The sequence below is a fragment of the Temnothorax longispinosus genome, chromosome 11 (assembly GCF_030848805.1).
Source record: "Temnothorax longispinosus isolate EJ_2023e chromosome 11, Tlon_JGU_v1, whole genome shotgun sequence".
Taxonomy (NCBI): domain Eukaryota; kingdom Metazoa; phylum Arthropoda; class Insecta; order Hymenoptera; family Formicidae; genus Temnothorax; species Temnothorax longispinosus.
Genome location: NC_092368.1, coordinates 1,133,272 through 1,157,503, shown reverse-complemented (window position 1 = coordinate 1,157,503; position 24,232 = coordinate 1,133,272). Strand labels below are relative to the sequence as shown.

Sequence of the window (24,232 nt, the reverse complement as noted above, 5' to 3'; positions counted from 1 at the left end):
CATTCTTCTCAGGGTGACCAAAGAAATGTCTTGAATGAAAGAAATATCTTAATGTTTAAAAAATTAAAAATCTATATTTTACGTTACATACACTATAGATCTTTAGTATCTATAATGTATGTGACGTAAAATATAGATTTTCAGTACTGACAATGTGAATATTAGAACGCAGCAAATGTCAATTTCTTCGAAGCACGCGTTGGATCGATCGCATTCGATCCTTCAATTGATGTTAGCGATTTAACAAAATTATTATGACAATATCAAAGAAATATTATTAAAGCTCAAAAATGTTATTAAAGATCTGTCAGAACGAAAATTTGTATTTGCCTAAGATCGACGAGACTTGGAGAGGAACGAATACATCAATTTCGCTTGCCTCGCCTTTTCTCGTTGTCCTGACAACGTTGCGACCGAATCGTTTATCCACGCGCGCCGTAGAATAATATATCTCGCTTCTCCTCCGGCTTCCTCTCCCCTTATCCATTCTCTCGGCCTCATCTTCTTTTCTTCTTTGTTAAACGAATTCCCTCGTCAGCATGGCCAAATTCATTAGTACTTACGAGAAGCCTTTGCCTCATATCGGTCTGTCGGATTGGTACACCAAACAATGGGAGCTTCGACACAGCGCGGATATAAGAAGATCCGAGGCCTGCCGGCTACGCAATTCGAGCAAGACCACTCGTTCCGAGGGGAACGTGAGAACGAAATGGGACACCTACATAAACGATGCTCGAATAGCGGACAGGTGATCGCGAGTCACTCAACGTTATTGACAAATGTTACAATTAATTCGATTCGGTTTTCTGTCCCCTTGCAGTTACGAGGGGCGTTCAATAAGTAATGTAACACATTTTTTTTCTTATTCAAGATTTGTTTTACTGCAGTTTTAAATGCACCATATTTTTCCTCAATTCTACAAAAATCTATTTTCCAATATAATTGTCTCCATTTAATTGTGTGGCCTTTAATTCTATGCTACCTAGATGTGAGAGCCTGTATGCCTTTGCAGTATCACTCTGCCACTTTCTTACTTTGGCTATGACTTCCTTGTCAGAGAATTGCCATATCTGTTCTCGTGGATTGCATCTTTCAGAAGACCAAAGAGATAAAAGTCAGAAGGTGCAAGATTTAGGTTGTAGAGTGGACTGTCGTTTCTCACATAGAGTGGTCCCGTAAGAGCACACAGGCTTTTACATCTAGGTGACGTAAGACCATATAATTGAATGGAGATTATCTTGAAAAATAGGTTTTTGTAGCCAATAATGAGGAAAAAATATTCAAAACTGCAATAAAACAAACCTTGAATGAGAAAAAAATGTGTTGCATTACATATTGAACGCTCCTCGTAGAACTAGTAGAAGTGACCAAGTTACAATTGACTTCATTCAATTTTTACATACATTTCCAACGATTAAATTTTGTCTCGCCAGAGTGTTGGAGCTGTCGAGATGGAAGGACGTGCTCGAGGACCTGCTGCAAAAATTAATAACCGAGATACGCTTATTAAACGACGAGAAAAGCAACACGGAGAAAGAAATTGAAAACATAACTCAGCCTCTGCGTATCGTCACAGAGTGCATCTCGATGAGGGACTGCCGTAGAGGAACCGAGCTCACGTACGACGAGGCTGATATCGAGCTGAAGAAGGAGCTCCGCATGATCGCGAATATTCACGAAGCATTGACCAAAAGGTGATCAAGCCGATGATACGTAATAGAAAAATAATTAATTACCTCTACTTCTATTTAATTCCTTTTCATCTCGCAGAGTACAGGCCGCGTGGGAAAAGCTAAATCGCTTGGAGGCCTTCAAATTTAAGCTGAGCTTGGACATAGAGGATAAAATCGAAACTATTAGAATAGACAGGGAGAATCTCGAATTGGATCATGCTTGTGCGAATTTAAGTTACAAGCCTAAAACGTTGGCTATTGATAAAACCAGGTAAAGTATTATTTCCATATCATCAATCATTTATACCATCTATTCGTAACTTGGTCCTTTCCACCTTAACAGTCCAATCACGTACGAGGTTTGGCTAGATCAATGCGGTTGTTCCAAGTCGTCCGCCGACGATGAATTGAGTGAATGTTACACTTTCCGTGAAGCTACCCGTGTAATGAGGGAACATGCATGGAATGATATTAGAGCTCAACAAGACGCGACGGATTACACTTTGAGGAAGAGAATTTATCAAACGCAAAAGGCCAGAAACGAACTGGAATGGCAGAAGCTCAAGGTGTGCAGACTAAGACTAAATCAAACAATTAATTCAACAATTTGACAAATATCAATTATATGAAGAGGAAAAACGATCAATGTCCATCTGAATGAATTTTGAGAAAAGCAAAAATTTAAAGTTTTAAGAGATTAGATATCTTAGGAAGCTATTGAAAAAGTATAAAGTTAGTGAATATCGAAATGCAGCCTTAGTGTTTATTTAGTGTTTACATTGTATGGACTTTGATAATTCTTCTCCACAAGCGCATAGATTATGATCGTTTTTCTTCAGCACGCGATACATCTTTCGGTCTTATCTCCATTTGTAACTGTTTTTTATCAAAACAAGTAAGAATTATGAAAGTTCTTTGAAAATGCCATAAGATATCATAATCAGATCAATTTTGATAAAAAGTGGACTTTGATCATTTTTTCCCTGTACTCTTCATATGATAAGAAAGAGAAATTGTTCTCATCTGCATTTTCCAATACAAATAGGTACAAAAGGAAATGGAAATGTTGGGAAGTGAAATAAACCAGTTGGAAGGAACGCTGATGAGTAAAATAGCCCCGGTGAAATGCGTCGAAACGCGATTAGAGAATCGCGTTCATCGGCCTGGCCCGGAACTCTGTAAGGACGAAGTTGAATCAGGCTTGAAGAACGAAGCGCTGCAATTAAAACAGACCGAGGAGGATCTAATTAAGATGATCGCGCATGCAAAGTACGTATTTTGCATTTGATACTGTTAACTAACAGACAATCATCTATCATTCCTTTTTCTTTTTAAATGCTTTAAGTTTAATCAATACTCTAGGGCAAGCTACAACAGTCTGGAATCTCTGCTCATACGTATCGACAAGAATTTGGAAGACAAACAGCACTCTCTGAACACCGACGTTATGTGCCTGGACATGAGAGCGTCGCTGAAGACAGGAGACAGATCGCGTTTACCTAATGAGACGGACCGTAATATCATATTGACACGCATGGAGAAAGAGATTCCATTGGAATCTTAATTCGACTGTTTCATGGATTTTTAAAACGTGATGACTTTGAAGCTACTACTCTCATATTATCTAAAAAAAACTCATCAGCTCTCCATCTTCATATCGTTATTTGTATCGCGTGAAAAATCAAGAACGTAATCGATAATTTGATGAATGTCAGATTCGTAAACATAATTTAATCTAACCTACATGCACGTCATGGAGCCTCACCGAATTTCATTTTCCATTTTCTTATATCTCGGGAATCCATTTTTTATATCTTGCGTGTCTCTCTCACGACAATTTCCGACAATTTCTGGAAAGAAGTTATTTATATTATTTACAAGGATTAATTCGACGATATTTACACGAAATCACTCTGTGATGAGGCACGATAAAATCGTTGCCGTTCGTTGGTAACACATTGCAGAGTAAACTGTAGAGTTCCATGTTTTCGACGCCAGCTGTCGCGACAGGGCAAAGTGGACGATGCTGCCCTCCGTGGAGCAATAAAGTATCCAAATGGGCGAGAAGTAGGGAAGGTGATCACGAGAGGGCGCCAATAATATCAAAATTCGCGGCTGCTTTACAGAGAGATATACCATTTCGCATATATTTAAATTACACAACACACAAATTACAGCGTAAACATTATAGACAGACCGTAAGAAGTCGAGAATAGGAGGTGCAAATTTTATCGGCGCGTTTCGGGGCGCGCTCGCGTCGACTCTATTGCTGCGTATTTGCAAATGAGGTATATTTCACATTTATAATATAAGAGTAATCGTAAAGTCGATCCCCAACAGGCGGGACAAGCGGGACTATCAATGTGGGGAAGACGAAGAGGAACGAGGAGGAAGATGAAAACGAGAGGAAGGAGGACGGGAGATACGGGTGAGATGAGATGAAAGAGGATCCCCGCGACACGCGTACTCCGCTCGTACTCGCGAGCGGAGTACGATTCGAGCAAGAGAGGAGAGGGGGAAAGAAGAGGGATACTAAAAGACGACGACGAATTGAAGGAGTCAATTTGGAAGAATGCGGTGAATGAGATAGGCAGGCGGATAGACAGATATAAATAGACACGTTACTTTGTTTTCCGTCTAACGTTCGTAACTACGTGTGTATAACTACATAACGATCCGATCGATCGGTTATTACAACGATCGCGCGTTGTATACAAAGCGGCGACTACGGACAGAATTTTTGGCCTCCTGCGCGCGCTCCCGAGACATGGGACATGCCCGGTATCGGAACGTAACGGAACGTCCAGATACGCGAAATCGCTTTTCGCCGCGCGCCAGGGACGGATGGTAACTTTTCGAGGCCTGAAGCCTGTTATCAAACAACGCGTTAAAAAGAAGATATATTTTCGTCCCTATAATTTAAAAAAATTGATTAATATATTTCTATCGGAAGAAAATTATATCTGCGTCTTTGGCGGTGTTTAGATTGGAGGATCTGTGATTTCTTTCGGCTCTTAATGGGGACACAGCCAAGCGAGAAGCTAATGTTAAACATTTGTAATTGAAAGAGAATGTTATTATTCAAAGATTATTTCGTGAGATCTCCGAGCGCGATTTTTCAAGAAATCGAGACTTAAGATAGTTGTCTCTGTCTAGCGCGAATCGCAATTAACAAGAAAAATTTGAAAATTTAACTATACGTTAACATGCATTGCATAGTAATGCGTGCAAAAATCTCGTATTTTAACTTTTTATAATTAGAACAAGCAACAAGAAAGTGATGAAAAACGGATATATATGTATAGTAGAAGGGAAAATAATAGTAAAGAAAAACCGAAATTATTGACCGTTTATAGAAATATCATAATAGATCTCGATTTTCGCGCGATTATTCGACGTGAAGGAGCGATCGATCACTGAGAACGCTACACGGCACGCACTTGTGTGCTTGCAGAACCATCTAAAAGTTTTCAGCTTGTAACTGTAGGTAGTCGGATGTTTTCGCGTTGACTTAGAGTAAAAAATTTTGGATCGTACCGTCGCGAGACAACTACCAAGACTTTACTATCTCTCACACAAAAATCCGTCCCTGACTATCGCTATGAATTTCGTCTCTTGGCGTTTTCGCGCAAAGCGCACGATTTAAACGCGAAAGTTGTATACGCCTTTCGCGCGAAGCACGGTGAACGACGAGCGATGGATCGGATCGAATCGATCGGAGCACGCGTGAGAACGAATTATTCCCGGCCCATCGCTTCGCGTAATATACAGATAATATTACACTAGCTACATGGCTATCAAATGCGTATCTTTTGCTTTTTCTTCTGTCCTTATTTTTTTTTACACGTATACACAAGCCGCGCATACATAGACTACCGCGTGTGTAGAATACGCATATAAATACATACTCGCATATAGCACACGGATGCAGCATTCGCCCACACACATACATACACGTGCACGCGCACATCGATCGCCATAAGACACCTTATCTCTTCAAGACTACGCGAATTTGTACATAAGGCATCACGATATCGTGCCGCTTTCTCACACACAAACGTGATAACGGCGAAGCGTGATACTCGCTCTTCTATCTATCTGTTTCCGCTATCGAGGTGGTTCGGTAAATATCGGGGCGAATTTCGCGTTAGCGAACGACTATCGAAATGACGCCAGGATGATGCGCGCGCGCGCGCGGCGCGAGACGCGGATTTAAGCTTCTTCGGCTTAAGCTCGACCGTAGCGGACGATCGTTTACACGCCAAACAGGATATCTCGAGTCGCAGCCAGCCTCGGAGATAGCGATAATTTCGAGATAGCGTTTGCTTTAATCTGGCAAATCATTTCGCGCGCGGGACTCGACAGCGTCGCGAGATGACTGCTCGTATACAGCTTTGAAAAATATATACGAATGGCGATAGCGGAGCTTCCGATTGTGCTCGAAGTCGAAGCTTTTTGTAAATAAGAATATGTAAGAAAAGATTATAGGGGAACACGTGCATGGGAATGAAAAAATTCTTATCATCTCCGCGAATGCAAATATTTCGATAAAATCGTATATAGTATCAGAGTAGGGTAGATTCGAGGTAAAACGTTTCGAAGCGAATGTAATTATTGATATAGAACCTGCTGTTTAAGACGGACGTTTTCGCTTTCTAAGAGCACTCGGCTTCACTTCTCTTCGCATGAGTCGACGGCTCTGGTCCATCCCGGCCTCGGTGCGAAGTTACGCTATATAGTTACCGCGAGGAACGGGGATTGTAATATCCACTCGGACTTGTCCGTGAGTGAGTATACAGCGCTATGACGAAATATTTCCTCGCGATCGCCACCCACACCGAGGATGTATTTCGTCACGACTGCTTAACCAAACGGTAGTGAGCGTAACCGAGGCGATCGGCTCGAGACGGCTCGCTTCGAACGCTCGATCGATGCTCCGCTGATATGTATATATTGCGAATCAGGCCAAAGCCCGACTCCGAAACTATATAGCGAGATGGTATTGAGAACGATGCAGCGAATTCGATTGCATCGACAATTGCGTAATCGTATAACGTACGTCGAAGGTGCTTTCGTTTGCGAATCGAAAGTCAATTTGAAAAGAATAAATAATAAATTTCTAAAATATTTGAAATCGGCAAACGGAATGAAGAAAAGCGTAGAACTGCGTAAAAACAACGTAAATACATACAATATCTGCAATGCGATGTCCGATGTCATAGATTATCGCTCCGTTTAGAAATTACGAGATAATATCTGAGAAATAGTTTTCACTTCTTTTTTTTCTTTTAAATAATTTCTACACGTTTCTGAACTCTCGATGTTCTCCAACAGACAGTTTCGAAAAGCTCCGCGCCTCGAATAGAAGCCTGAATGGCGAAAACCACGCAGCGCGCGCGCGCGCGCGTCCAACACAGGTAGTCGAGAACGAACGGGAAGCAAAGAGAAGATCTCTCTCTTTCTCTCGCTTTTTCTTCTTTCTCTGCCTATATAGCTGTCCCGCTCTCTTCACTTGGTGTGTTGCTTCGGGAGGTGCCGCTTCATGTGCAGCGCGAGATGATCGCTCCTGGCGAAGGAGCGCTCGCAGACCGCGCATTTAAAGGGCTTAGCCCCGGTGTGCTTGCGGTAATGCCGCGTCAATTCGTCGCTCCTGGCGAATCGCCACTCGCATTCCGGCCATTGACACTGATACGGTTTCTCGCCTGAAACAGCCACAAGAGGAGAGACATAAGTGAAAACGGTGCACGGGCGGTGTATGCGTCCGAGAGCGATCGCAATTGTAACGAATGACGAGCGGTTGAAGAATCGCTGATGGCTTATTAGATGATTAATTCTTAATTAAATAAAGTGATAAAAACAACGTGGGCAATTTGATCCGTTCATCATTTTCTTCCAAGATACTTGAGTCTCATTAATCCCTGTAAAGCGTTTCTAATTCTATTTTTTTTGCATTCTTCCGTTCTAATTCATATTTCCAATGCGAAATATATATGTTTCAAGATATACATTATTGTAGCGTTTCTTTATATTCGAATTTTTTCCGCTATTCCGCTCGAAACCACGAAAGTGTATCGACCGATATACGGGGGTCCGATCGGCGCGACTCTCGAACGTCTCACGAGCGAGAATTCCGTTCGAGTTTCGAGACGGCGGCGGCGACCTATTAGAGAACAAAGCGTTGCTCTTTGTGAGATAGAGCCGCGGGATGCGGTATACTTAGGTATATATCCCGTCGCGCCTCTCTCAGCTGCGAGAGATGCAGCACGGTGTGACCTTTAACTGTACCTGCATGCCGCAACACGCTCACCTGTATTCTAGCGCAATCGCGCGCCGCGCCGGCCGGACCGCGCCGCGCCGCGCGCGCGAGCAAGCGACCGGCGCGGCCGAATGCAACCGACTAATGCGAGCCAACATGCCCGCATTCCGCTCCGGGTTCTCGCCGATTATCGAAGAGTATATATATGCCTTCCTTATTGTTGTTACACGCGCCCACGGCGTTACCTTCATAGACGGCGGAATTGAGAGTTTGCGCGCGATTGACGCTACAACGCTTGTGATCCGCTTGTGATACTCAGAGCCGGAATGTAGACATAAATCGAGCTTAATTCTAGAATACACAGCATAGGTCTCCAATATCCAAACAAAACTTCACTTGCTTGAAATTTTCTATTTTCGAAATTTAGAAATTTTTAATTTTATAACTTGACAAAATAAAACTTTTTAATATGAAAATCTATTCAGGTTTCGGGCCAAAGCACATAACATGGCGTAGCGATATACGACGGTTGTAGTCCCCGACCTGACAGATCAGGATACGCCAAAGCTTGTGCGTTACTTACGTCCACGACTACGACTGTCATATGCTTTGGCCCTAAATCTTAGAGCTTCAAAATAAAAAAAACCAAGTCCAAAAATATTAACTGAATATAGGCGGAACCAGAGTTACAGCCTATGAAAGTCATATGGATCTCCCAGACTCATGGTGCGTGTTTTCGGGAAGCTGTATTCTATAGGATTAAAAAATTGACATTTAGAATTAGAACAAGTTGACTCAAGATTATAAAGTCCATTACGAATATGGTTTCGCGTTAAAAGGATGGCGAATCAGAGAATAATTAGTATATAACGTAATCGAAAGCTAGAGCGGATCGAGTTCGCGATTCGACAGATTCCATTTTAGGCTTCGGCTTAAGCTGAAAGTGCGGATTAATCCTTGAAACGCGCAAACTACCTATTCGACTCGTTCCGACTTTAAATGTCTCCTACGCCAATCAGGTATATCCTCCAGGTATCGCCTCTCCGAGTTGTTTGCGAATTCGATCGCGACGAAAGATTCTTTCGCGATGCGCGGAACGGTGAGTAAGAAGCGAGTGCTAAGCGAGTAAAAGCGACCGAGGCGGACGCTCGACGGGGGGGGGGGGATCCGAGGGAGGAGGGCGCCGCGCTGGGAGAACGAGCACGCACAGGAGAGGAGAAGAAAGAACTCGATAGCTAAGAGATACACCCACGCATCCTTCTAGCTCGTTCCTGTTCCTCTCGCGCGCGCTATACGGAGACGACCCTAACCGGTCCTCGCCGCGTCGTATAGCAGCCGCCCTGCGCCACAGAGAGTTGCATTCAACCGCTGTGCAGCATCGCGTCGCGCCGCGCCGTGCCACGCGACGCACAGCCCAAGGAACGGTACTACTACCACGAGCGCTATCCATTTACGGTATCGCGCGCGTTCACGTGAGAATTCTTCTCTCGCGGATCTCCGCCGGCGAGAACGTGCGACTCCGGCGAAATTTCCTCTCGGCCCGTCGGCTGACATTAGCAGGTTCATTTTCTTACTTAACGCTCGGGCTACTGAATCATTTTGGAAAAGAAACTTCTTACGAATAGCTAATTATACGTCTTAAAATAATCTCGAGAAAAGAGATGAATCGAAATGGAAAGTCAATTTGTAAAAATTATTATTCTTTCTGTAACGATACACAGAAAAAAGAAGTGTCAAATCAAAACTTATATACTTATATATAAACAATCTATAATCTTCTTATAAGAATTTCAACTTCTTTTTTCTTGGTTGAACTATAAATGGCTTTATTCAAGCAAGTTTTCTTCGTTTAATGCAATATAATCTCATTACAAGATTATGAATTGTTGGTGTTGCGTATATACGAGTATATATATTGATTCGGCATTTTTTTCCTATGTATTCTTTGAGTTTAAATACCGCAAATTCTTCATAAGCGTAATACACCGTTGGAACATGTTGTCATGAAGAATTTTCGGTATTTAAACTCAAAGAATACACAGGAAAGAAAGTGCCGAATCAAGACTTATATACTCGTATATACGCAACAATCTATAATCTCGTAATGAGATTATATTGCGTTAAACGAAGAAAACTTGCTTGAATAAAGTCATTTTAGTCATTTATATAGTTCAACCAAGAAAAAAGAAGTTGAAATTCTTATAAGAAGCTTATGAACATGTTGTACACAATATTTACGCTCGACACTTTTTCCCGTTTTATATAAAAGTTCATTTTTATTTACAAGAAATTCTTTTTAACATCCTTAACTCAAAACGCAAAAATTGCGAGTGCGGCTATTCGTATCCTTTGATTCGCGCGGTATCGTGAGATATGATGTTGCGTTACGATGTCTTCGGAGTCGATCGGCCGATCCGGGGACACCTACGAGGCCTCCAGGCGTCCCCGTTAATTTTGGATCACTTTCACCCGAGAGCCGGCGGCAGCGTTCCATTCCGCGGACAAGTTGCTTTCCAAATACGCTTCCTAGCCCTACTTTGCTCTAGATTTCTTCGGCCACCGGGCTTTCTCGCGACGCCTCGGGTTCCGATTAATCTCCTGGAGATTAATGACAGCGCTTAAACGTCGATTACTTTAAGGTCAAAGAAATTCTAAAAACCAAAATAATTAAATATATACTGATCATGAGAAAATTGTGTCAAGAAATTACCAGAATTTATTAGTCTGATGTTCCTAATATAGTTCTTGGTTGATTTAATTACGTATTAATCACGATATGGACGTAATTAATTACGGACGTTTTGACATCATCACTCGTGTATCACTCATGTAATATTAAAATAATTTATGATATTATGATTCTATATTTGTCGCGTCAACAAATTGTCAATCATCGCATTAATTATTAAAGATTATTTTTGTATAATAAATTAATTCTAGACACTAATGAATTAATAACGAAGTTGACGTTCAACACACGCGGCTCGTGGCACAGCGCATTCACAGCGGTGCGGCGAGGGTTCATTCACGAGTCGTCCGACAGACTCGCGCGCGAGAGCCACGTGCCCCCCTCGGCTCGGCTTTTCTTCCACATCGAAGCGTTCCCCGTGATCTCGGCGCGCCCGTGTCTCGCTCGCCTGTGTTTGAGATCGCGCGACAAATTGAAATATCCTCGCATAATCTCGCATATCGATCGGTTCTCCATGATTCTAATCGATCGACGAAGTGTCGTAAGAATTGATCGATGTACTTACGAGATGTACTTACGAGATGTACTTACAAGCGGCTGAAGAGGCTGATGGCAAATTAATTTAGTTATCGCTAGTATACTCATCGCGCGAGCGCTGAGAAGCAAGATACCTATTCAATTCAAAAGCCAATGGAGGGTACGAAAGCGAGTACGAGTCGCTCGCGCATAATCGGTGCGCGTGCATAAGCTATCTAAATGTAAATCCACAAAGTTACAATAGATAACAGAGTGTGCCCTTATTCTAGATCATTTTCAGTCTGTGATTAGAGAAGAGAATTTATTAATTACATTATAAAAATAATTTTGAGAAGGTAAGCAGAGGATAATTTTCGATCGCGTTTGCCCTGGTTCCTTCGATGACTCATCCCCGAGTCCTTAGAATCTTTAAATTTCGCTTCGTTCGACCGATTCGTTTGAGGCGATGACATGGGTTTACCGCAAAAACTCACCGAGGTATCAATTCGAAAGTGGTACATCGCACTTAAGATGCCTCCGGCTTGCATTCCGCGAGAGACTGCCGCGTAGGCACGTGTGCGGGAAGCACATCTCCTCGTCCTTCTCCCCGCCCATCGTCATCTCCCTCACGCTCTCACGCTCTCTCGCTCTTTCGCGTGTGTTCCACGCGTGTGGGAACTAGCATACGTGTTCGCGTCCAGGTAGCCACACGCGACAGGCGTCGTCGTGTTGGTGCCGCGACTCGCGTCCATGTGTTGGCGAAGCTTGGACACGGATAGGATGTGGGTCGGTCGCTAGCTTCGCTCTAACCGGAGAGTCGCATACCACGAGAGCTTCGTCGCGTCCCTTACCACGTTTACATATGATAGAAGCACCTTTGCGCGATACCGCGCGAGCGGTGCCAATGGAGAAACGAAGAGACAGGGAGAATAAAAAAAGAGAAGAAAAAGAGAGAGAGAGAGAGAGAGAGAGAGAGAGAGAGGCGCTCAGGACCGCGCCTTGCCCACGCGCAAACGTCGGCTGCTCGACCTCGCGCTTTCAAACTCCTCGTCTCGCTTCGCGTAGATGAGCTACATACCTAATTACCGGAGAATACACGGAAGCCCCTCCCGCTAATTTTAACGTTTGCTCCCTTGTACTAGCAACAAACGTGATACGTCGAAATACAGCAACGTTTTTCACTCACCCGTATGTATCCGCTGATGAGCCTTCAGATGCGAGCTCTTCGTGTAGACTTTCGTACAACCTGTAAAGGAGAGCGAGATTTAGGTCGGAAGTCAAAGTTTGGAGTGAGGTTGAAATAATAAAGTTAAACACCTAAGCGAGACTATCGAGATCCATAAATCACTATTGAATTTCAGAGATAATGTTTAAATGTTTTAATTTAATATTTAATTCAAAGTTATATATATATAGATACTAGGAACCACTTCGACCAAACTCCGATTAACTTAATCATTGATTAGTTTATTGGAAATGTTAAGTTAATCGGAGTTTGGTCGAAGGTTGGCCCTATGCATGATCTAATGTATACAATTTTTTCTTTCAATTCTTCTAAAAAATCTTTCGAATTAAGAAATAAGGGTCGAAGTTGTTCTGCTCACCTATGAAATCGCAATGATGTACCCGGCGTTTCTCCAACTCCGGGTTATTTCGTCTGTTGAACTTGGACGACATCGACGACGATTGGATCCTGTGGGCCGGATTCAGGATCGGGCCTGGCTGGGGATACGGGGGTGGCGGTGTCCGCCTGGGTGGACCGGCGCCGATGGGCGAGCCGGGATCGGAGATCGGTGGCGTCAGCGGCGAAATATACATCAGCCTCGTCATCGAGCCGTAGAGCGGCGATGTCGCGTTGCCGCTCGGCTGATGATGATTGGCCGTTGACGAATCACTATTGCTACCACTACCGTTGTTGTTGCTGTTGTTGTTGTTGCTGGCGCCGTTGCCGCTACTGTTATTGCTACCGGCATTATTCCCGCTTGTGCTATTACTATTAACAGTCCCGCTGTTGTTGTTGTTGTTGTTATTGTTGTTGCCGTTGGGGAAGCTCTTAAAGAGCCCCGCCGTCGTCGCCGTTGTCGACGTCGTCGTCCGATGATGGACGACGTGCTGAACACTAGAGGGATTCGGAAAGGGATTCTGCGAGGGATTCGCGGTCGGTCCTTCGAGGAGATGTAAGGTCGGCGGTGGCGGTAACGGTTCCGTCTTGATCTCTACCGGGGAGAGAACCGGCGGCGGCGTCACGTCGTCAGTCTCCATCTTTATGTGAGACTGCGAGCCCAGCATGTCCGCGTTCTCCGGGTCCAGCTTCTGAATGCTCGACGTGATATCTTCCCAGAGCGGCGGCCTGAGAAAGACGTCGTCGTCCTGGCCGGCGCTCGCCGGCTGACTCCTAGCGGAAACGAAACTGGCCTGCGGTGGTCGGCACACCGCCGTAGGCCCGCCGACCTCGAAGAAGTCCTCCATGTGCACGGACGGCTCCCGCGCATCTCTCGCGTCCGATTCATCCTCGTCCAACCTCTGCAGACGATCGAGATCCTGCCTGCACAGCAAAGTGTCCAGGTCCGACGTCTGCTGGGGACAGAAGAAACAGAGGACTCGTCGTGTATAATCATTAATCTAAAACTTTCTAATTAACTACATTTCTAAATTTTAACTCTTGAGTTACTATCAATATTTTATTTATATTATTTAGTTATATCATAATATTATATCATGTAGTTTACTCTTCGTTCGATCGAATGTTATCTCTTATATAACTTTAATCAGCAAATATATTATCTATTATCGTCTATCAGTGTTAATTTTTTAGTGCTAATAATAGAAATAGATATACGAAAACTCATTGGCGATAACGTTTTAATGAAGCGTTTTGGAACATATATTTACTAGATTTTTTTTACTAACAACAATCAGTTAAAGTCTCTTCGGGCTATTCCAGCATTTAAGATTGTAAAGGGCGCATCTGTTGATGAAAAAGGACGGAGAGCGAGTGACTTGCGATATGATGATACGCGCGGCGAAGGTCCCCAGATAGAGCGTCGTCAACATGCCCAACGCTGTCTCGCCCTACGACGTCCAGCACGCGCGAGGAGGAGCGACGGAAGAAGGAACGCGAGAGACTGGCGATGCCGCGTCATCCTTTGCATGATTTGTACACGGGCAACGCCGCCCTCGCGCCCCATAGTACACCGTTCCTCCCTTTTCCTCTCTTGTCATGTCGAGAGACGACGAGTGCCACCTCTCGCTACAGCGCGTTCGGTGCATAACATTCGGAGGATTTCTACCAAGGGTCTCTTGGATCGACGAGCATCGCTCTCGTCGCCGGCGATGGCAGCCGTCGATACTGTTCTCGCGCCGGAAATGCATGTATGGGTATCAAAAGCGAGGCTGGGAGACAGTTACGGCATCGTTTCGATCTTTACGACTTTAACACTTCCGCTGGAACCTAAAGTCGTGACTGAAGTCGTAGAATCGTACCAAGTACCTGTCGAAAAGGGATCGAAAAAATGGTGATCGTGCTCCGATCTTTAGGACCTACGTTTTCAACCTGTAACGTTAAAGTTTCTTCGTCTCCAAATCTAAAACTGTTTCACGTGAAAGAGACGTTCTTCGAATGTTCAGTAGTTATATATAGTTATATATAGTTCAGTCTACATATATTGCAAAGAAAGGCTTATATAGATTCGCTTAAAAATATCGCGTGGCGAGCTTTCGAGCTTTCGATCGGGTTTTCTTGCTCGCGCGCGGCTTGTGCAGTCTGCAATGATTTATGAATTATTTACACAATGAATAATTCATCGTCGGAAGATTGGTACACTCGCGACACTCGATCGTACCTGATATGCAATTTGAAAAGGAGCTCGTGTGCGCGAGCGAGGTACGATATGCCCGCGAAACATTATACTTAAAAATCTGTATGCTTAAATCGTATGCATCGTGTCGACGAACCATAGTCCCTTGATCGCGAAAGACTCGATTTTACGAACGGTGAAAGAATATAGATCAAAAAATCTATTTTTGCGGTAAAAAATGGAAAACCGAGTCCAAAAAATTCTATTATATCTATAGCAAACGAAGGTACGATATTTTTTTCGTGATTTTGCGATCCGAGTTTAAATTCACAAAAATTATGACGATTCGGGATTGCGATTCGAGGCGGACAGCGTAGACGGAAATGTCAAATGCAACTTGTAATGGTATAGAAAAATTGATAACGTAAGGTGCGTCCGCATCCTATATGTAAAAACTGCATTCGGCATTTCTAGCTTGATCTAACAAAATGTATCCAGCCAGGATTGAAAGTGCCATTTACGCGCCAAAAACACACACGATATATTAAATACGAGTGTTCGAGACAAACGCGTTCGAACGCGAGAGAATTAACGTTTCGTAATTTTCTTTCTCGATCCATCGAGGCCCGCCGCGCGGTGGGACCAGCCTCTTTTCCTATACAGTCTCTCGTCATCCGTCTCTTTCTCGCGTTGCGATGATAATGATAGTGCGGAGCGCGAGCAAAGTTCGTCCATCCGGCTATTAATGCGCGTAATCATAGAGCCAGGGTCGCCGGTGTTAATAATGCGTTTTCGAATCTGTCGGAGCGAGAGAACGAACACCCACGCCGCGCCGCGCGGCCGATACTGCGTCGTCATTTATGTAGCGGCGGATGCGCGTGTGTGCGCGTATGCGTGCGTCCCGTGCGTGCGTGCGTGCGTGTGCACTCCCACACTCCCACGCGCGCGCGTCCACGAACACGCGAGCGTATATACGCTACGCTAATATCTCCGCTTGATTATTCCAGTTGATCGCAAGCTGGTTTGTTGATCGCGCACCAATAGCACAACGACGATGACGACGATGAACGTCGTAATCGTCCTCGGAAAAGGAATGATTTTTTTTCTGTCGGCTGTTAGCGAGTCAATAAATCCAGTTTGTCGTATTCCGGTGAAACACAAGATACGATATCCGTTCTCTTGTGACTCGATTAGCATGCAGCCAATGATTCCGGAGCGCAAGAGCGTTTCTCGGTTCGACTCGTTGCCGACGTTGTATATCAACTGAGTTCGCGAGAGAACGTGGAAAACCGCGAGAAACGAGAAAAGTCGAGAATATTGGAGAAAACTAGAAATATATAGTCATTATATAGTCGATCGTCTTTAAATACAATTATAAGAAAATGTAATTATTTGTAATCTACCTCGAAGTGAGGTATCATCGGGAGATACCGTTGCTTCGAAACAAATCGCGAGCACCTTTCTCATATGCTCTTCTATTCCAATAAAAGAATATTCGGTAACGAGAAATTTGATTAAATATAGTCGTTTATCAGATTGCGTAACGTCTTCGGCGCCTGCGATACGGCGCCTCCGATAACTCGCGCGACCAAGTCGACTCGTACTTCATAATTATTTCGGGCGTCAAATAAATTCATCGATACAGCGACGTGATAAACGCGATGCGGCCTAGAAAGATGGAATAGAAGAATCGACGCGACGCGACGCCATGCTGCTCGCGGTGAGAAAACGCAGCGCGCAGAAGCAAGCAGCACAGCTCGCCGAATCAATCTGGGGAGGCCACACCCTCTGACCTAAAGCCGTATTATCGCGATAAACGCCCAGGAAAATGTCAGCCATGAAGCTGCTCCGAAATGTCCTCGCGCGCGATTCTTGCCGAAACACTTATCATCGCCGTCGCGACTTCGCGTTCGATATCGCGATCGCCGCGATCACGCTATACTCGCTCGGATGGATACGTTCCCGCGAGAAGGCACGAGTACGCCCGCAGTCCGTCGTACTTTTCTGCTCGTCGAGGCGTTCCGACCTCGATAACAATGCACAGACGCGGGGGTAGCGCGACTTCGAAGCAGCTCCAGCGATCGCTTTCATAATGCGAGACCTTTGGATTCTTCGTAGATAATTACTTTCGCGATACTTAACCCGAGAATAGGCGCCTGATGATTTTCTTTTTCATAAATGGTCATCAGGGGTGATTTTTACACCGTAATTAAGAGTCATTGTTATTAATACATATTGCACATTTTTGGCTGTTCTATAATTTATTAGTATTTGAGGACAATATGTATATATAGATTTACTAAACATTTTCTGGAAAAAGTAAGAAAAAGCCGAAAAATATTTAAAAACGAAAGAAGCACATTAAAGTTACTGTGACGAGTTTTATTTTTTCAATACTGAGGTGTAAAAATCACCCCAGGCGCTCGTTCCTAGGTTAATCTCAATGATCTATCGTATAATTATAATTTAATTGATACAGTCATAGGATAGTGTGAAATCTGTGTACCAAGTTCTACTGCTTGTTATTGGAATATAAGAAAATCGACGTATCGATCATGCATAATCATTTCGAGCTCGCGAGTCTCCGGAGTACCGTCCCAGTTGTTTTTCTCTCGCGGTAAAACCTTAGAATTTCGCTAAGATGACGCCGTCTGAGATGCTCAACGAGCGAGGCTCTCTCGTTAGTTCACCGAAGGAACGGCTTCAACAGGCAGAACGAAAAAGAGACGAAGGAGGCGTTCGAATCCGGGCTCCGGGCGACTGCGGGTCGCGTCGCGTCGCGTCGCATCGCGTCGCGGGTAGGGACGGGGGGCACAAGGCACAAGACGCACGGAGGTCCCTCGTATCCTCCGATCCCCCTCGAGGGGGCTGTACATCCGTGGCGCGGCGCGGCGCGGACACGTAGATTCTATCTCTCCGTCCATTCAGCCGCCTAGGTAATAAAACTCTCGCGTCCATTATTTACTTGCATTATCGTTACTTTACGCCTACGCGGACGCGCCGTATTTATGGTGAAATTATTCAGTATTATTTCGCGAATATGAATAAGATGACGCCGGAGATACGTCGCCGTCCGTCGTCCCGTATGCGAGATGCGCGATTCGCGAAATCTTTCAGGCGGAAAGCGAAATCGCGCGAGATCTATACGTACGGCTCCGCTATCGCGAAAGGGTAATCACGCGCGATCGAGATCCGATCGATCCGCGTCTGATCGCGCGCGCAATCGCGATTTCCCAGTTACTCGCTCGTGAGTCGTGCAGCGAAGGTGGAACCAAATTTAACCACCCTCCCGCTAAGATAGGCGAACCATCATCGACACTATCGCCGCGTGACGAGATTGCCGAAGGCGATATTTCGGCCAATCTGCTGGAAACCCGCCGGAAGCAACGGGTTTTAGCCTATCGGCTAAAAGTACGGGTCGAGAGAGGGTTGAAAGGGGAGAAAATCGATTCTCGGGCATCGCGTTGCGCAAGGGCTCTTAAAAGGATGGCGCGGCGATTAGGACGAAGAGGCAAATGGCGGCGATGGCGTCGGTAGGCAAGAGAGTATCATTGTTCTCTGTATACATTTCGTAAGTAGATTGGCATTTGTGATGCAAGTCGAGCCGCGCTGCTGCCGCTGCCGCTGCCGTCGCCGCCGCCGCCGCCGCTACTGCCGTCGTTGCTGCTGCTGTTGCTGCTGACCTTTAAACGACTTTCTTTTAGACTACGCGTGACTTGATCTCGGAACTCGATTCTGCTCGATTCCCCCGGCCCTCGTCGTCGTTTTACTCGACGCAAGAGTGATACGTGCACCAGAGCACAGTACCCGGCATCGCACCGAGTCGCCCGACGTCCGTCGCGCGAGACACGGCGCGCGGAAACGCGCGCGAATTCTACATGCGTGGTGAGATCGCGATTCCGAGATATCTGCGAGTTATCGCGTTCCGCGACTAATTACTCGGCACACGGAAATTTATGCCTCGGGCTTCACACCGCACGTGCCCTCGTACCCTGCCAATCCGACAAATTCCGCGGAACTTCTTTGTACTTCGATGAGAAGCCATCGCACGATGCAAATATATTTTTTTAGCGTATAAATATGTATAAATATACAAATATGTGTAAAAAATACACATTAGCATAGAAATTGTATATGAATAACAAATTTAACATCCTGCGTAAATTATTATCTTTAAACAAATCCTTCCACATATGACGATTTAGTTTGCTCGATTTATCTCTTAAGCCTTAAGCGTTCGCGAGATGTTCGACTGATAACGCCGGCAAATCTTCCGAGCTATCACAAAATTCGTGGCGCGATCGACACGTTCTGTTTATCCGTCCATAATTTTGACTCGCGGCCAGAGACCGCTGACTTCCCCGGCCGGAAAATTACTTAATGAATATGGACATGCGACGCATTACGTCATATTAAAACGCACGTGCGCCCAGGCACATCCCTACGCCGTTCACGAAACAAAGTTTGACAAGCACGCTCGTGTTACCTCAGCACGTGGCGAAGTCCACGAACCCCTTTTTGCCCCCTTGCCCGGCACGTGCGATGGTGCCGCGATACGGTTTGTCGTTGTTTGTCCACGATCATTTAGGAGTCGATCGCGCGGTGTCAATCGAATAACTTAAAGATCCACATCGTGGGTTAATCGTCCATAAAAAGCCCTTACTCCGTAACATTAGTATTATTTGTTAATTAAGCGTGCAGAAGAATTTATCTCTAAATGTTAAGCGAGTGCAGATATATATAGATATGATTTCAAACTAAACCAAGCTTTATCCATATTAGAAAACGAATCAAGAATTAATCAATTAATTTCGATTTTCTTCATCGATTATACGAGGAATAGACATTTTTTATTATCGAATATTTGACTCCCTTTTCGTCCATCATGCCCGACTGGACGCTATGCCAACAATTCTCGTTTCTCCGCTTCACCACGGCATGGCACGCTTCATCATCGATCTCTCGCATTGTTAGACGCTCGTCTCACGCGATCCGCACATCCTGCGGATCCACTCCCCTCATTAGGACACCTCAGGTCATATATTACCGCGCGACCGCGCGCGCGCATTCTCCGGGATGCATAAATCCAGGTGCAACGACAAACGGCGATTAACACAGCGAAACCGCTGGTCATTTTGACCACTGAGTCGATACTTTTAGTCAACCGTATCTTTCTCATCGGCACTTAATTCATATTAATGACGCGAATTTATGGACAAAAAGAGATAAGATTAAACTAGCTTTTTACTACTACATTCTACCCCTCGCTTGTTTGCGCTCGAAAAATTTACGCAATTGCGATTTAGATAAATTCGCCTGTGAAGATTCTTCTTTCACCTCTCACCTTTTTGTCCGTAAAAAAAAAACGAAAAAAAAATTCTACGGTCGGCTTCCTAATGTTTACTACGCTCTGATCGGTAAATATAAACCTGATTCGGATCTCGCCACGGTCATTGATGATTCGTCATCGTTCCACCTCCCCCCTTCCGTCTCGCCGCGACGCGGCGATCGGGAATGCTCGCCAAAGATTATCGTTATCGAATCTCCATGGTTTCGTTACGCAAGCGACGGACGGCGGGTGTGAGTCACTCTCCTCGAGTGCCGCTGACTCGCGGGATGATCCCTTTGGCGAAACCGGGATCACTCCTCCGGTCGGCTCGTTCACGATGTTGTGGCGCATTAACGTGATTACACGCTACGCTACTCTAACGTTTCCTCGCGGACTCGAGGAGTCAGCTGGTAGCATGCGCGCGCGTCAAACTTCCGTGCTACCTGGGCATCTCCCTTATAATTTGCACCTGGTATTTCGATTCTATCTGCGCGTGATTCCGATAACGTCGCCGAACGAGGCCAGCCGGACGTAATCTCGAAATTTCTTTTCACCCCACCTAATTTACAAGAGGAGACATATGCGAGCGAGCGAATAAAATTGCACACAATACGTAATCTGTCATAAACAACATATTATGAGTAAATTGTGAGGTAACTTGAAAAAAGTGACGAATATTTATTTGCATCAAAACATATATGCGATATCAAGCGTCGAAAAAAGACAATAATTACATATTATATCCAGTATTGTAAAGAAGATATTTGTACACTTCATCTTTTTTTAGAGTGGGACAAGATTTCGCATAAGAAAAAACCATCGCTGCAAGGTGTTTCTATTAGAATATATTATGGTTTTATTTTTACTACTACATCGAAAAAGCACTTTGCAGTAACATTCTTCTTTTTAACGATTCCAAAAAAGATATTTAAAGACAGTTATAAGCAATAGGTATAATGTATTTTAAAAAATATACCACATTCTTTCCGCTCGATAAACCTTTGCTACGAATACCTAACTACATTTAGACGGTGCAAGTGAATTTGGAGCCGGAAAATGTAGTCGTCCTTGACTGCGGGGAGCTCGGAAAAGCTACGGGAAGAAACGTCTACGAGAAAGGGGACGGGGAGCATCGTTGTGTTGACGAAAGTAATAGCGCGGTTGTTCCGGTTCAGAGGATCGTTACACGCGTATCTAACGCCACGGAGAGAGAACCCCTCGTCTATAGAACCCCTCGCCACCGATGACCCCCGTTAATGCACTTTTAATTAATTAAACGGGCTGATGGGCTGCAGCCCTCTCTCTTTCTCTCTCTCTTCCTCCTCGCTCTCTTTCTCCGTAGCGCGTTCTCGTGTGCCGACCTCGCGTGCCGCCGGCTGTCCGTTCTAGGTGCAAACTCGTAGGCTCCCTCCGGTATCCGACTAAACGTTTCTCTCTTTCTCTCTCTTCTCTCTTTCGTCCCGTCATTGATCCCGTCACGTTCCTCGTCTCGCTCTTTCGTTGTTGAAAGCTCGCTACTGCCCGTGGCATTCGCGTAAAAGCTTCGCGTACCGGGCGCTAATAGGTCACGCGAATAAAAGTGGAGCGAACGCTTTTAATAGAGACCGAAAGCACGAGTATTTGTTTCAAAGGAGCATAAACTGTTTTAATGACAAAAGAACAGAGTTATTAAAAAACACAAGTATTATAAGCTTTATAATAAATCTCTGATGATACGAAAATGATCGATAGTAAAACAAAAACAAAGACAGAGAGACAAGTAATAATAAAGAATAATGAGCACGATAAATGTTTTTTACTTCAAAATAAAGTGTATAAGAAGTAAAAACGTATGTGACTGTTCATTACAAATAATATTATATGCTTCTTGCTGCATATTATTGACTCGCTAATTTCTGCTCGCGAGCGATGATTTTTTTGCCGATTGCGATCCTGACAAGTATTAATGGTTTAGCCGTGCAAGATATCACTTGGACGTCATGATAGTGGACGCGAGTGGATTCATAATTATTGAGATAAAGTAAGTTTTTTATCTATAAATTTGCATCTATCGGTAATAAACGTTTCTCGTATTTTCACAACGTATTAATTATGATTTTTCATTTAACATTTCGAGCGCTCTGTTATCTCTCTTTATCTATATTTTTCGCAGTATTATTTTTTCGAGAACTGAGAGACGGAGAGACGGAAAGAGGGAGATTTATTTATACGAAATATATACAGTACACATTTCGAACGTGATCGAACGTTCTGTTATCTTTCTTTATCAATATTTTCCGCAGTGTTTTTTTTTCGAGAACTGAGAGACGAAAAGGGGGATTTATTCGTACGAATGTACAAAATGGATTGTCTAGTCTCGCGTCTCTTTTCCGCTCGACTACGTGGACCACCCGAGAGCACGGCGCAGCGCCGATTTCTTTTGTTGCTGAGCTGCCGTAATTAAACTTACCGATGACGTTGATTTAGTTACTCTCTACGCGCCCTACGCCCCCCAACGGGATACACGCGCGCGAGTCGTGTACGCGGAGCCTCGGATCGCATTTATACGGAATAAATAATTTCACGGCCGGATGGACCGAGTCACCTTTCAGACTTGTGATTTACCTTACCAGCAACGTTTTGCGTATTATATACGGTACATGTAACTACATCTCAACTTCAATTTTCTAACGGGCTCGAGGTTTTTCAAAATTCCACCAAGGATAGAAAACCTCGTACCATAAATATGAATACACATTACATAAATACTATTATGATGACGATGATGAAAAATCATTTTGTCAGAATAGTGAAAATAACTTATTCAAAAAACGTTTTATTAAAACAGCTTAAATTGAAATGTAAATATATAAATGCTAAATATATGTATTTAAAAGGCGGTCCGTTATTTTTTATCGTTTCCATTTCCTCTTCCGATGCCACACATATTTAATCGTTAATTACATGGGAACTATATAGATTCTCCGATATCTTTATTTAGAAAAAATCCATTCCAGGAGGACATTCGGTCATCTTGGGTCCGCTCCGTATACGGTGGAGGACGGTGCACCGGTAGACGGGCTACGCGAGATGCACAGGACGATTAGAACGAATGGTCGTTATAAATCAGTTCCCTCGTTGGACCCAACTTGCGAGGAGACGCGGAATACGAAAGAGAGAGAGAGCGAAAGAGAAAAAGAGAAAGAGAGAGAAACTTCTCGGGCGAACCGAGATTTCGTCGTACACCTTCTTCTCCTTTTCCTCCTCCTCCGCTCGGTTCAGTCCGTTTTCTCGGCGCATCCTAATCTACTCGCTCTCCGCGCGCACCCAAATAATCCTGATCCACTGACATCTCGCCTGTAGCGGCAGTGTCCCGACCGAAATAAATGGCTGAGGCGGGCATGCAAGATCACAGTGACATCACGGGAGGACATGGTCCGGGGAGAACGTAATTATCCGTGAAGCTCTTATATCGATTCCCTTCGCCACTCGCTATTCGAGAAGTTCAAGCCTCATTGTTAGTTACGCGTTAATGTGCAATGTATGTTGCATACAATGTCGTCTTCTCCCCGTATTACTTCCATAAATATTATTTGAAATCTACTGATTTTTCTCCTTAGAATTCTAATACATTTCTATTGATATAAAAGATTATTTTCCTACGTATAAACTAATCAATGAAAGTACGCTTTGTTTTGTTCTGATATAATTGTAACCTTGTTTAATTTGTTTTATTATCAATTATATAAATTGTAAAGAAAGATAAATACGCAAATAAACTCGCAATATTCGTTGCAGGAAAAATTTTGCCAGATAAACGTACGCGATTTTCAACGAGGCGATTTGATTTCTTTTCTCATGGTATAATTACTATCAACCGGAGGAAATTCATCAATCTCATCTTGACGATACGATGTGCCGATACAAGTCGGTCCGATGTCAGTGAGAAAAACCGGTTGGAACAGTTGGTACCTTCATCGAAAGTGATAGTCG

At 44.2% G+C, this 24,232-nt stretch overlaps 2 protein-coding genes across 3 annotated transcripts in view; one reads left to right on the top strand and one right to left on the bottom strand.

Annotated features, from left to right (window-relative positions):
* Positions 1–539: 539 nt before the first annotated feature.
* On the top strand, positions 540–3,389 carry LOC139821911 (tektin-2). Its single transcript, XM_071793329.1, has 6 exons — positions 540–748; positions 1,434–1,694; positions 1,771–1,944; positions 2,017–2,239; positions 2,719–2,942; positions 3,036–3,389. The coding sequence occupies exons 1-6, from the start codon at positions 540–542 to the stop codon at positions 3,235–3,237; spliced, it is 1,293 nt and encodes a 430-aa protein (XP_071649430.1). The 3' UTR covers positions 3,238–3,389.
* A 403-nt stretch (positions 3,390–3,792) lies between these two features.
* Positions 3,793–24,232, bottom strand: part of LOC139821909 (uncharacterized) — a 44,526-nt gene continuing 24,086 nt past the window's right edge. Inside the window, exons 2-4 of one of the 2 annotated variants that reach the window (XM_071793327.1) lie at positions 12,739–13,711; positions 12,321–12,380; positions 3,793–7,375 (exon numbers count right to left, since the gene is read on the bottom strand). In XM_071793327.1, coding sequence (XP_071649428.1) covers positions 7,182–7,375; positions 12,321–12,380; positions 12,739–13,711 — 1,227 coding nt within the window. In that variant the 3' untranslated portion in view covers positions 3,793–7,181. The remainder of the gene's footprint in view (positions 7,376–12,320; positions 12,381–12,738; positions 13,712–24,232) is intronic. The other variant, XM_071793328.1, reaches the window with a different exon arrangement.

What these genes read in the sequence shown, in the direction of transcription:
- LOC139821911 (XM_071793329.1), top strand. Translation starts at nt 540, where the DNA reads ATGGCCAAATTCATTAGTACTTACGAGAAGCCTTTGCCTCATATCGGT. An exon ending in TGGAATGGCAGAAGCTCAAG is followed by an intron (nt 2,240 to 2,718) that starts GTGTGCAGACTA and finishes CAATACAAATAG; the next exon opens with GTACAAAAGGAAATGGAAAT. An exon ending in AAGATGATCGCGCATGCAAA is followed by an intron (nt 2,943 to 3,035) that starts GTACGTATTTTG and finishes TCAATACTCTAG; the next exon opens with GGCAAGCTACAACAGTCTGG.